At 44.9% G+C, this 12,571-nt stretch overlaps 2 protein-coding genes across 3 annotated transcripts in view; one reads left to right on the top strand and one right to left on the bottom strand.

The window, feature by feature from the left end:
- The window catches only part of PRKG1 (protein kinase cGMP-dependent 1), a 1,185,335-nt gene that overhangs the window by 658,257 nt on the left and 514,507 nt on the right, over nt 1–12,571 (top strand). The gene's annotated exons all lie outside the window — the stretch shown is intronic.
- On the bottom strand, nt 2,580–6,397 carry CSTF2T (cleavage stimulation factor subunit 2 tau variant). Its single transcript, XM_045802402.2, has one exon. The coding sequence runs from the start codon at nt 6,303–6,305 to the stop codon at nt 4,389–4,391; it is 1,917 nt and encodes a 638-aa protein (XP_045658358.2). The 5' UTR covers nt 6,306–6,397; the 3' UTR covers nt 2,580–4,388.

Genomic DNA, 12,571 nt, shown 5'->3' with positions numbered 1-12,571 from the left:
ACTCCTTAAGGGCCATCCTCAAGTTTCGTAGGTGGTGGTGGTTTTTACCCTCACAGAGCCAGGCTGGCATCTGGAAATGTTTTAATTCCTTCTTATTTATGTTGCTGTGTTATTTAACATGTGAACAAGGGTGATGTTTAGGACACAGAATATGACTTTATGGATGTTAGTGCACTGAGCAAACCCTATGTAGGCCTTTCCATCCCATTATGAACTCAACTATATGATTTTTAATGGGGTTCATGTTTTGCATGTTATTAAAAATGAACCTTTAAGGTAAAGGAAATTGGGGACTGAGCCGATGTATCTTGTTCTGTGAAATTTCCAAGAATAAAGAGATAGATTCACAAACATGGAGGTTGTCTGATAGTCCTTCTAGGTAATAGAGCAGTCAAAGGCTGACAGAATTTTGGTTAAGACAGGTAATTAAGTAAAGAGACAAAATAATTTTCAGGGGGGAACTGCCCGTTTCATGGCTTGACGCCTGAGAGATACGCCATTCTGCTCTTGTGAGAGACAACAAACAAGTGATCATTCTTTTTTTAAATGACTGACCTTTGTGACATGTGAGATTGATTTCAAATGTCTGCAGATTTAATCTATCCTGGATCATACAAAGCAATTACAGCTGAGAATGTTGTGTGTTTTATTCTAACTCTTTAGTGATTAGTTACCTACCTTTGGCACCTATGTTAACTCCTGCTGACAAAGAATTGTCATTTACCAGAATACTTCAGCTTTTTTCCTAGGGTAATACTCTAGTGTTGTTATGTACAGTGTTTAATAATCACTGATTTTGTTATTTTCGATAATCCTACCCCAATGTCGCTTTTGATGCAATACAGGCCCTTTACTGACACAAGGTTTATTCTGTGGTAGAAAAATACCGAGAAACACGCTGTTAACATCTCATGAGAAAGGTGATTTGTAATATGAACACTTATAAAGCTGAATTTTCAACTAAAGGAGTAAACGTTTGCTTCAAAGTGTATAAAAGCAAGTGAAAATATTAGAAGATCTAGTTAAGATTTGGAATATGTCTATGTACGAAATATTTTGACAAACTATATACCAATATCATAATATTCATACTCTTGAAGTTAATAATAGTAACATTAATGATATCATTTTAAATATATTAATTCCCTTAAAATGAATTAGTTCTTGACGATAGGATATTCTTGACGAGACTGAGGAGCAAAGCCAGCTCAAGCAGAGGTCTGTCCAGAGATTAGCTGACAATATAAAGCAGTGAGAGGCTGATTTACTCTGTTGTGAGAAGACCATGATATGTGACCGATAATTCAGTCCCTGCCACAGTGGGTTGCTGCACATAATTATCCTTAGGCCTCGTCAGACCTAAGAGGAAGGCCTGACACACCATAGGAAGTTAGGTTCTGTGTGCTTAGTTAATGTCCCATCAGAGCATGGGAAAGCAAGACGCTTTGCAAACTGAGATTATATTAAGGTTTTTGGTTTGGGTTTGTTTGTTTTTAAGGCTTTTCTACCATTACAATTCTGACAAGTGTTGTTCAAAGTCATACATGATCTCACTTGGGTTAGTCTACCTTCATCTGGGATTCACACTGGCTTGTTTATAGTTTATCAAGCAACACCTGAAATATAAGAGGGGAAGGGCTACGGGGCAGGCACTGATTAAAGTTGACCTTTTCGTATTCCCAAGAAACATACCGCTCAGGAGGAATAAGGCCTTGGGCATTTACAAAATCGGTGTTTCACTCCACCGTCTCTAGGTATCGCTACTGTGAAAGAATTTGTGATTGCATTTGTTGCCTGTCCATATTTGGGAAAATGCAGGATGCTCAAGGTTACAACTGGTGATTATGTAGTAAAACACCTAAGATTCTGATTATAGCGTAAGTATTGCTTGGATCGCTATCAAATGAAATTAGGCTCTATCCGTCAGTACTGAGACAGACAGTGGACTGGAAGTGAGGAGAACCCACTTTGTAAGGTCTATCAGAGCAAAGGAGATTGCTTCTGTTATCTGTTACTAGTTTATTTTCTAATGCAACTTGTGGTTATAGCTCATTTGTTCTGTGTGGAATCTAAATCTTTTTTGGGAAAATGGGATTTTTCCCCTTAAGACTGATAGAATGTTTTGTCCTTTCTCACCTGGGATTTCGGCATAGCAAACACAGAAATGAGGGACAGTCCATGTTCTTAGTTTCTGGTCGAAAAGTGGGAGTCGGGGATGGAGGGTCAAGTAAAACTGTGGGCTGCAACGTATCTAGTGCTGTCAGTTAGGAAGATAACTCTAAGTCTTCCTGGGACATGGAGGAGAGTTCTCTGTGGGGGACACAAGCAAAAGGCCGAATATCTGGGCATGCACCAAAATGTTGCTACTGACACCAGCCACAGAATAACATGTGTTTATAGTTCTTTCAACTGTGGAACTACACAGATGATGAAGTCAAGAAAGGGATTTAATTTTTTTTTTTTTTTAGTATTGCCTTTTTCATTTAAAAGAAAGTATTCAGACCCATGGATCTCTCAAGGATAGATATCTTTTGATTAATTCATTCATTAAAAATAAACATCAGATACTGAAGTCATCCTTAATTTTACATTCCTTTTATTTAGTCTGCACTGAACAATTCAGATTTAACTACACAAAAAACATAACATCTAAGTTTTCACTTAGAGCCCTTCGGTGAAAGCTTTGGGATAAAGCAACTGTAACTTCCAAGTAATCGAGCCAACTCTGTGAATTAATATTAACCAGAACTATCACACATGTAAAGGAGTTATCCTCTCCAATATGTGGGGAAGCATATAGAAAACACGGCTAAGTGGACATTATGAATAACAATAAAAAATACAAGAACAGGTGGCAGGAAATAGCACAGGGAAGAAAACTTTGTAGAAAGAGTCAAGTACCCAGTTAAGATGTAAAAACCTCGTAAGGGAAAAATTCAGTTTCCGGGTTTCAGCTCTCTCCTTGTATTAAGTGCTATTTTTTCGTCTGTTACTAGACGTTGGTTTTTCTTTTCCAGAGTAAGACCACCCAGTTATTTGGGTGTTTATGCTTCTGTTAATTTTAATTTGGTCTATGATATAAATTTGGTCTGTGTGTCCATCCACATCTTCAAGGCTTAAAAATAAATCAGGTAGTAGCTCTAAAGAAAATATGGTAAGCCCCACCTTCCTACTGATTTTTAAATCTCTCACAGGTATGTATATTAGGGCTAACTGGCTTTATTGTCAAAAGTAAAGTGAGTAATAATTAGCTAAGCAGAGGTTTCTCTATGTACCTGGGTCTCAGTTACTCTGATAACACAGTGACAGTTAAGTAGATCCGCAAATAAGAAAACTGAAAGGCGTGTTAAATGTTGGAGAGACTAAGATTTTTAAGTCCTGATTCTGGTTGACCACATGGATACCATCTGTATATGGAAGGTAGTCACCAGGAACCTGGGAACTGTACTGCATGAAGCTTTCTGCTACTTATGACAAGTCCAATGCTGTGCAGAATTCACCCAGATAAACTGGTCCCTAGACACTGATTTTTCGAAAGAATGTGAGAGAATTACTGAGATTCATATTCAGGGCTTAAAGACTATTGAGAAACAGGAAGGTACTGAGAGAAGCTGAGTCTCATTGGAGCAGCCTTCAGTAACCTGGCTGATTCCAGAACTGTCCCAGCAAAATCGTCCCCCTCAAGGCCAGGCCAGAATACTGCTGGTGTCTGAATGGTGGGATGAGTGAAACATCTCACCAGATGCATTCCTGGATGTTTCCGGTAGCACAGCTTGAAAACAAAAAACAGAAAACAATTCTAATACAAGTTGAGACTTACCCTGTTAGCACTAACATTCTGAAATACTTCCAAAACACTAAAAGGACACTTAACCTAATACAGCATTCTATTGTCCCCAAAATTGGATTTTTTATTTTAAATGGCTTACCAAAAAATATATCTTAAAATTTTGAGGTAAACTTCTTTATTTTCTTACACAACCAAAAATCTTGAACTATCTTAGTACATTACCATTTTAACAGGTCATAGTCTTTATGTGCAGTTTTCACTGTTTAACCCAGTTATTTTTTTTTTAAATGTAGTTAACATAGCGTAGACACTTTTAATATTGCTGCATATCCTTCATAATCTTACTTGGTATACTATAACCATGTTCAGAGTTATTTTTGTATATTTACAGTGAATAAAAGTGAACAGACCCACTGCTTCCTACCCCCCCTATTAAAAATTAAAACAAAAACAAAAGACAACAAGATGAAATGAGATAAAATTCTGGGAGGGAAACTCTAATCATTCAAATGTGGGGATGCAGAAGTCAGCGTTTTGCATCCATTCTCCATGCTACAGAAAAACTTTGTGACTACTGCCAAATATTTCCTAAAACCTTTCAAGAAGCCCCAGTAGATTTCTGAATTTGTTCCTTTAAAATTAGGATGCTCTGCCTTTGCTCAGGAGGCAGCATGGCAATCTGATCTGCAGTCAGCTGAAGAACCTGCATGATCAGAGCTGCCTTTTCTTGATCCTGCGGGGTTACCTGGCTCTGCCCAGGACTGAAACTGCTAGCCTGGCCTCCACCTTGCTTGCCCGCTCCCTGCATGCCTGTTCCCTGTATGCCCGCCCCCTGCATGCCCACTGCTTGTATGCCCGCCCCCTGCATGCCTGTCCCTGGTATGCCCGTCCCCTGCATGCCTGTCCCTTGTATGCCCGCTCCCTGTATGCCTGTCCCTTGTATGCCCGCCCCTTGCATGCCTGCTCCCTGCATGCCCGCTCCTTGTATGCCTGCCCCCTGCATGCCAGCTCCAGGATTTCCCACCCCTGAAATGCTTGAGACCTGTCTAGGTCCCTGAGGACCACCTGCCCCCATATTAATGGGCCCAGGTCCCTGGATTCCACCAGTCATAGGGCCTCTGGAACTGGGGCCAGGGCCCCGTATCTCCATCCCTCTTGCGTCTATGCCTCTCGCTTCCATCCCTCTGGTTTCCATCGCACAGGTCTCCATTCCCCTTCTCTCCATTACTCGTGTCTCTAAGACTTCAGTCTCCATGGCTCGAGTCTCCATCCCTCGAGAATCTCTACTACCTCTACCATCCATAGGGAGTCCCCTCTGATCTATCATGGGTCCCCTGGGCTCTCCAATCAGCAGTCTGGGATCTGCTAATGGCCCTCCCCTCATCTCATGTGAGGAAGGGCCACGGCCGTCATGACCAGAGGCATGGTGCATGGGGGGGCCCTGATGAGGTGGGCCAAGATAGCCTCTGGGCTCTACTTCTCCAGTGACTGAAAGCAGAGTCCCTCCACGTGGGTCGTTTGGAGCATCTCCCAACAGTCCTCGAGGAGGGAGGCCCCCAGCAGTCATAGGCCCACGAGGTATAGGAGCTCTAGGATCCGACATCTGCACCTGTCCCCGCTCTAACGGGACTGGACCCACGCCTGGCATTCCAACCTGGGGCTGCATTCCTCCACCAGGAGTTAAGGCACCAGGCCCAGGTCCGGGAACCGCGGCTGAAATGGGGCCCGGGGCCGGAATCCCCCCCTGGATCGGGGTCTGCATCAGAGGAGGGATGTCTTTGACGGGTCTTCTGGCCATATGCTGAGGCTGCGGGGCGGAAGGGTTCTGCTGGTTGAGCAGAACACTGGGGCCGGGGCAGAGGCCGGGGCCAGGGCCGGGGCCGGGGCCGGAGACAGGCTGGGATTTGCCCGGAATCAGCGGTGTGACATGTATCTTGCGGTGCAGGATCTTCAGCGCGATCTCGGGGTCCATGATCCTCATGACCACCTGGGCCTGCAGCAGCGCATAGGCCAGCTGCGGGTTCTGGAGCAGCATGTTCCGCGCTTCCTGGTGACTGTTCTGCACACACAGCTTCATCTGCTTCATGAGCTCGAACATCTGCTCCGGGGGCAGGCTGGCGACCGCCCTGGTGATGGACTCGGGGGCGTCCTCGGGGTCGATGGGGTCCCCGTATGGGGAGTCGATGATGGGCGCCGCAGGCCCGAGGCTCTTGAGCTCCTCCTTGTTCTTCTCGCTGGCGGCGTTGTCCACCCGCAGCGCCCTGCCGCTAAACTCGCGCCCGTTGAGGTTCCGCATGGCACTGAGCGCGGTCTCCTGGTCCTGGTACTCGCAGAAGCCATAGCCCTTGGGCTTACCCGTTTCGCGGTCGTACACCAGCCGGAAGCTGACCACCGAACCCACCTCCGAGAAAATGTCCTTCAGCTGCTCCTCGGTGGCCTCGTACGGAATGTTCCCCACGAACACGGAACGCAGCGACCGATCCATCGCCGGGTCTCTCACCGCCAGACTCGACATGATTCCGGTTGGGCACACAGCGGAGAGCCGATTCTTCCAAGAGTCGTCCTCTGGCGACCCACACTTCCGCTGAGCAACGGAAGCGGCTCTCAGAGCCCGGGCGGGAACCGCAGCGACGCGACCGAATCGTTCCGTCCGTCCGCGGAAGCCGCACCACCTCTGTGTTCCCCTCACTACCTCAGCTAGTGCTTTCTACCGCTGGGCTTTCGTAATTCCGTCAGCTCCTTGTTACCGAGAGGCACGATTCCCTTCTCTCTCTTCTGAAGACTTTTCATGGCGAGCCACCACGGCCGCCGGGAAAAGCTGGGTGCAGGCTGACCACAGTAAAGATGGCCGCAGGGGTTTCACCGTGGGAACCGGGAGCGGCCGCCTCCCTTGACGTCAGGGGCGCTTTTGCTTCCGTTTGCCCGGCGGGAAATCGCCAACCGTAGGCGGGTCAGGGTGCCCTGTTCTTGGTTCTGGTGCCGGTGTCTCCTGTAGCCTCCCTCCCAGCTTCCTCCGGTCCTATTTAAACCATGTTTAAAATCCCATTCCGGACTATGAGGTAAAAGTGTAGGCGTTTCAGAGCAGTTTGGCATGTGCTCCCTGACATACAACAGTAACAGCCCCGGTTCAGAAAACATTTGGGGAAAAAAAAAAAAAAAAAGAAAGAAAAAGAAAACTTTTTGGGAGAGGAGCTGCCTGAGGCCCCAGTGTGGCGCGTGCAGCCGCAGGCAGCGGCCCCTGTGTAGACAGTCCTCGCCCTTAACGGTATTAACCGGTATTAACAGGAGTGATTCATGGCCAAGGACGTTTTATGGCTGCAGGGTATGAATTAAATGTGTTCAGCCACTCTCGCCCTGTAGACTTAGATTGCTTCTGATTACTGTGGACTGATGCGATGCTTTCACCACCGCGGCCCTGGAGGGAGAAGCAAACTGCCTTGTCTTTATTGCTGCTAGTTCAGAAGTTGTAACAGACCTGGGATGTGAGGTTTCCTCCGTCATTTAGCAGGTGGTAGAAGTGAAGCTTGCAGGACAGGAAAGGGCAAAGCCAGAATTAATTCCTCTCTCCCTCCCTCCCCCCTTCTTTCCTTCCTTCCTTCCTTCCTTCCTTCCTTCCTCCCTCCCTCCCTCCCTCCCTCCCTCCCTCCCTCCTTCCTTCTCTCCCTTCTTTTTTCTTTTCTCTCCCCTGCCCTCCCCTGCCCTCCCCTCTTCCTTCTTTCTCTAATCTCTGCGCCCAATGTGGGGGTCAAAGTCACCAGCTCAGGAGATCGTGAGTCTCAGGCTCCACCGCCTGAGCCTGCCAGGTGCCCCTAAAACCAGATTTCTTAACCATGTTGGTCTGTCCTAGCTCAAGAGCTGTGCTGCCCCCCAGGGTAGTCACAAACCACTAGCAGCTCCTGAGTGCTGGAAATGGGGCTGGCCTGACTGCGAAATTGAACTTTCAGGTGTTCAAGAAAGATCCACAAAGTACATTTAATGATCTGATGGGTTTTATTAAAGGACTCATGAATCAGGCCACACCCCATATAGCAAGTATTGATTCACTGCCAGGAGTTGTACAAGATGTTTTCTTGTTTGTTTTTGTTTTTGATAGAGGATGGGGCAAGAAAGTTAGCAAAAGAAAAGGGTTGTTCCAGAGGAGGGAAAGGAAGGGGTCTCATCCTGCAGATGACCTCATCTTTCTGAGCAGGGTGGAGAGGACCCAGGTGACAGACTCACTGGTGCCCACGGGAAGGCAGCTTTTCTGACTGACCCCTTTACAGCTACCTTCCTGGGAAGGTTGAAATCACAATTAATTGGGTATTACCTGGATTTGGAAAGTCGGTCTCAGTGATACCATTTTGGCCCTGTGGTTCTTCCCCCCTCCCCCCGCCCCTTTTAAACAGTTGTATGTATTTTATATTTAAATATAAAAACTGATATCCAGTTAGACTACTGAAAGCCTTTTTAGTATGTTTGGACCAACTTGGGTATGGGATCTACTTTTGCAATGACAAATTTTATTAAGTCTAAACAAAACAAGTATTTCTAGTTAAAATTTAGCTTTTTAATTGAGATGGCCTATATGTGTAAATACATGCAAGACTTTGAAGACTTTGAAAAGTAAATATATCTCATTAATTATATATTGTTTACAGCCTGAAATATTTTTAGTACACTGGAGTAAATAATATATTTTAACATTAAATCACTCATCTCATTTTTTTAATGTGGTTACTTAAGGAAAATTAAGTTACATGTATGAATCACATTGTATGTCTAAGGACTGCACTTCTCCAGAGCTTATGTCTTAACTCCTAAGCAGAGAATCATTTTATTCTACAAATGCCTTTGAGGGGATGGTGAAACTTGAAGTCACACCCAAAAATTGTGTCATGTAGTTGAGTATCACAGTCTGATGAATAGAGCCGAAATGACTAGAACAGTTTAGCTCAAATAAGACAGAGCGTCCCTTTGCCTTTAATAGTTCATCAAAACAGGCTTGGACATTGCTCTTCGCTGAGACACATGAGAACTTATAGCCGCGAGTGACCAAGTGTACTTATATCACCCAATAAAATCTTCTTGCTGATGCCAGCTGGCTGGGTCCAAGGACCCAGAGGGGGTCCTCCAGGAGCAGCCAAGGGGGTGCTTGGCTTTGCACAGGATGGAAATCAAACGTGAGCCAGCAGTAGGTGAGAGCTGAGTTTATTGAAGATCTAGAGAGAGCAGTGCAGGTGGGGCACATGGGAGACTCAGAAAGAAAAGGAGCATGAGTCTTGTCTTTGTTTGGGGTCTGGGGTTTTGTGGTGGTCTGGTGTACGTGTCCCCTCAGGCAACCAGGAGCCATGAGAACAAAGACGAGGGCACACGTGTTACTCCTTGGAGCCAGGGGTCTTGGCGTGGAGATGTCTACCTCTGGTGGCTAGAATACACATATGGTAGCTTCATCATCTCCTGGTCCTTCCTTAGATGTTATCTGTTCTCAAGAAATCACTGAGTCCTGATCCCTTACAGGGAGCGCATACATTATCTGCATTATGAGGCATGTGTAAAGTGAGGTGGGATGCAGGTCTTAGCAAGAATGGAAGCAGGAAAAGGAATAACAAGCAGATTTTTTAGAGTCCTTCAGTTTCCCTGTGTCACTGCTAGTCAAAGAAACAGAATAGCCTTGTGCTAGTAAGGTTTTTTTCCGGTGATTCTTTTCTAGGAGGTGAAGTGGGGTGGGGGAGGGGAGCTGAGGCTGGTGTCATTCAGGAAAACTACACACAAGTCAGTTCAGTTTGTCTCCTTTCCATACCATCTCTTTACAGAGAGAAGCCTTAACTTTTTTTTACACACATTTTGTGTGTAATTGTGTGTGTATTAAACGTAATCTGGAGGATGGTGAGAGGCTGCTGGAATGAATTGTCAAGTTCATGAAAGGTGGCGTGGCTTATCTGCCGGTTTCCTTACTGCTGCTAGTGTCTGACCCCGTGGTCCCCACACTTCAGTGTGCATCAGAACCTCCTGGAACCATGGCCTGTTAGTTCACATGGCTGGGCCTCACTGCCTCCCCTCCCCCCTCACTCGGTATTTCTGGGGTGGGAGTGGAGAGTTTGCATTTCTGACTCGTTATTAGGTTATGCTGATGTCCCTGGTCTTGGGAGCCCACTTTAAGAATCATTGATCTGAACAAATGGACTTGAAGTGCTTCTGTTTCGTTGTCTTCGGTTTCCATTTGTATTGAGTACATCTGTTAAAAGGTAGGAGGTATGGGTGGTTACTCTCTTAATCCTGCCCTAGCACAGCTAGTACATGCTGACCTCGCACAGAAGGTACCCTGGGCTCCAACAGTGGGGAAACAGAGTGGCTGAGGAACTCTGGGGATAAACAGGCGGGCAGAAGCCATTACTGTAAGTGTATACGCGTTTTGCCATCGGTCTTCCGTATTTTCTGTAGTCCCCTATTCCGAACTGGAAGAATGGTTTGCTATGACCCCCTTCATAAAGGACCAGTATGACCGAGCACAGAGCTCAATGCCCAGGGCACATAAACTAGTACTTATTATTAGCTGAGTGGCCCAGAATTACTAAGAGCTCTTGGAAACCTGTGTGTATTTCCTGGTACCAACACATAATTTTCACAGATCTACCTTAGAAGAACCTCCATTTTATACTTTCTTTGTTCCCATAATGTTTACCCTTTAGATGTTTGTAACATGGCATAGAATCTGAAGAAAAATGTGCATGGCGTCTTGCATGTTTAAGTGTTGATTCTTTCAATAAATCAAAATACCAAGTATACTGAGAGTGAGTAAACAAACACACCAGGACATAGAGTCAAATGGGGGCCGTTCTTCAAACTAATCGCCTTTAGAAACTAAACTTAATCCTTTGATGCTTCTGTTGTTCCAAATGATTTTTAAACTCCTACCCTGAAATTGTTTCAGGGATCCATTTATAAGTCATACTGGAAAATTGGTGTCAAAGGTACAACTTGTTTTCAACAAAGAACAGAGTTATGCAACCAAATCACCTCTCTTTCAGACCAGACTTGGCAAAGATAGGGTATGTAGCTATTTCCAAATACCAAAACTTACATCTGAATATGAAGATTCTGTAGACAGTGAGAGTAGAACAAAAGATTCACCATAGATTGAGGAGACGAATTCCAAAGAGAGGTACTGAAAATATTTTTTAAGTTCTAACTGGCCTTTCTGAAGCAAGTGTATGTGCCCTTCAGGAAATGGATCAAACACACTCTTGCACCAAGTTCTCCCTGACCTTCCCCCTCCTTCCTCTAGGTTGGAGATAAGTTCATTTGCCTTTGCATGTAAATCACCCCTTCTCTGTATCTTTCTGATGATAGTAACTCTTCTACCTTTGAGGAGAACTGTCATTTTCCTTCTAAGCTATAATATCATTCAAGGATAGAACGACATTCTCCTTTGTCAATTAACAAAGTACCTTATATTTATTCTTTTATTCTGTCAATATTTATTCTAGGCACTGGCAATACAGCAGTGAAAAAGACACACTCCACTAACACAGAGGCTCTCTGAGTGTGGTCTCTAGACCAGCAGTATGAGCATCACCCAGAAACATCTTGGAAATGCAAAGTTTGGGGCCCTGCTTCAAACCTACTGTCTCAGAAACCCTTGGGAGTGGGGTGTCTGTACAGAAATCTGGGTTGTAATAAGCTCACCGGGTGATTCCGATGCAGGCTAAAGTTGAGAACCACTGAACTCAAGGGAGACAATCATAGGTAGATAGACAGACAGACAGACAGACTTTGTCTTGTAAACCGCTGTATCCTCAGCACCTAGGATAGAGCTTAGCACGGGTAGGTGCTCATTCTATTTGTTGAATAAATGATGAGAGCTGACCTTAGAGTTAGCTAACACACAAACCCTTCATTTTACACAAGAGGAGTTCTGTGGCGTTAAATAGTGTGTCCCCAGTCAGAATGGCAACCTTGTCATTTTATTCCTAGGTCAGTGACAGTTCTTCCATGTGACTGAAAAATGCAATGAAGCAGCAGAGACACTGATAAGGTCTAGATCATCAAGGAAGACTTGCTGATGGAGCTGGGATTTAAAGGATGGGTTATAATCTGGCCTGTGTCCAAGGAAGTTGAGGAGAAATAGCCAGGAACTAGAAATAGCCAAAACACGAACAGATAGAAATGGCCAAAACATTTTTTGATGCCCTCAGAGGAAAACAAAAACATAGTGAGTAGTGTGATTTAAGATTGTCTTTTAGGACAGATTGTGAAAGGTTTTCAGGGTGAGATCTGTGAGTCTAAACTCACAGATGTACGAGTCAGTAGGCTTTCTTCCTTCTTCCTGAAACATGGGCACAGAATAATAATGGCAGAGATTTAAGAATCCCAATCTTCTCCAGTCCTCCTCCATGAGATCTTTTGGGCCAGACTCTCCATGTTTTAAAAGTTTTATTCTTTTTTTTAAATGTTTTTTTTATTATGTTAGTCACCATACAGTACATCCCTGGTTTTTGACGTAAAGTTCGATGATTCATTAGTTGCGTATAACACCCAGTGCACCATGCAACACGTGCCCTCCTTACTACCCATCACCAGCCTATCCCATTCCCCCACCTCCCTCCCCTCTGAGGCCCTCAGTTTGTTTCTCAGAGTCCATAGTCTCTCATGCTTCATTCCCCAATAGAGAATCCAGAAATGGACCCTCGGCTCTTTGGGCGACTAATCTTTGACAAAGCAGGAAAAAACATCCGGTGGAAAAAAGACAGTCTCTTCAATAAATGGTGCTGGGAAAATTGGACAGCTACGTGCAAAAGAATG

Source organism: Ursus americanus, chromosome 6, assembly GCF_024610735.1.
Source record: "Ursus americanus isolate L20-20 chromosome 6, mUrsAme1.1.p, whole genome shotgun sequence".
Classification (NCBI taxonomy): domain Eukaryota; kingdom Metazoa; phylum Chordata; class Mammalia; order Carnivora; family Ursidae; genus Ursus; species Ursus americanus.
This window is presented reverse-complemented; position numbering and strand designations above follow the sequence as displayed.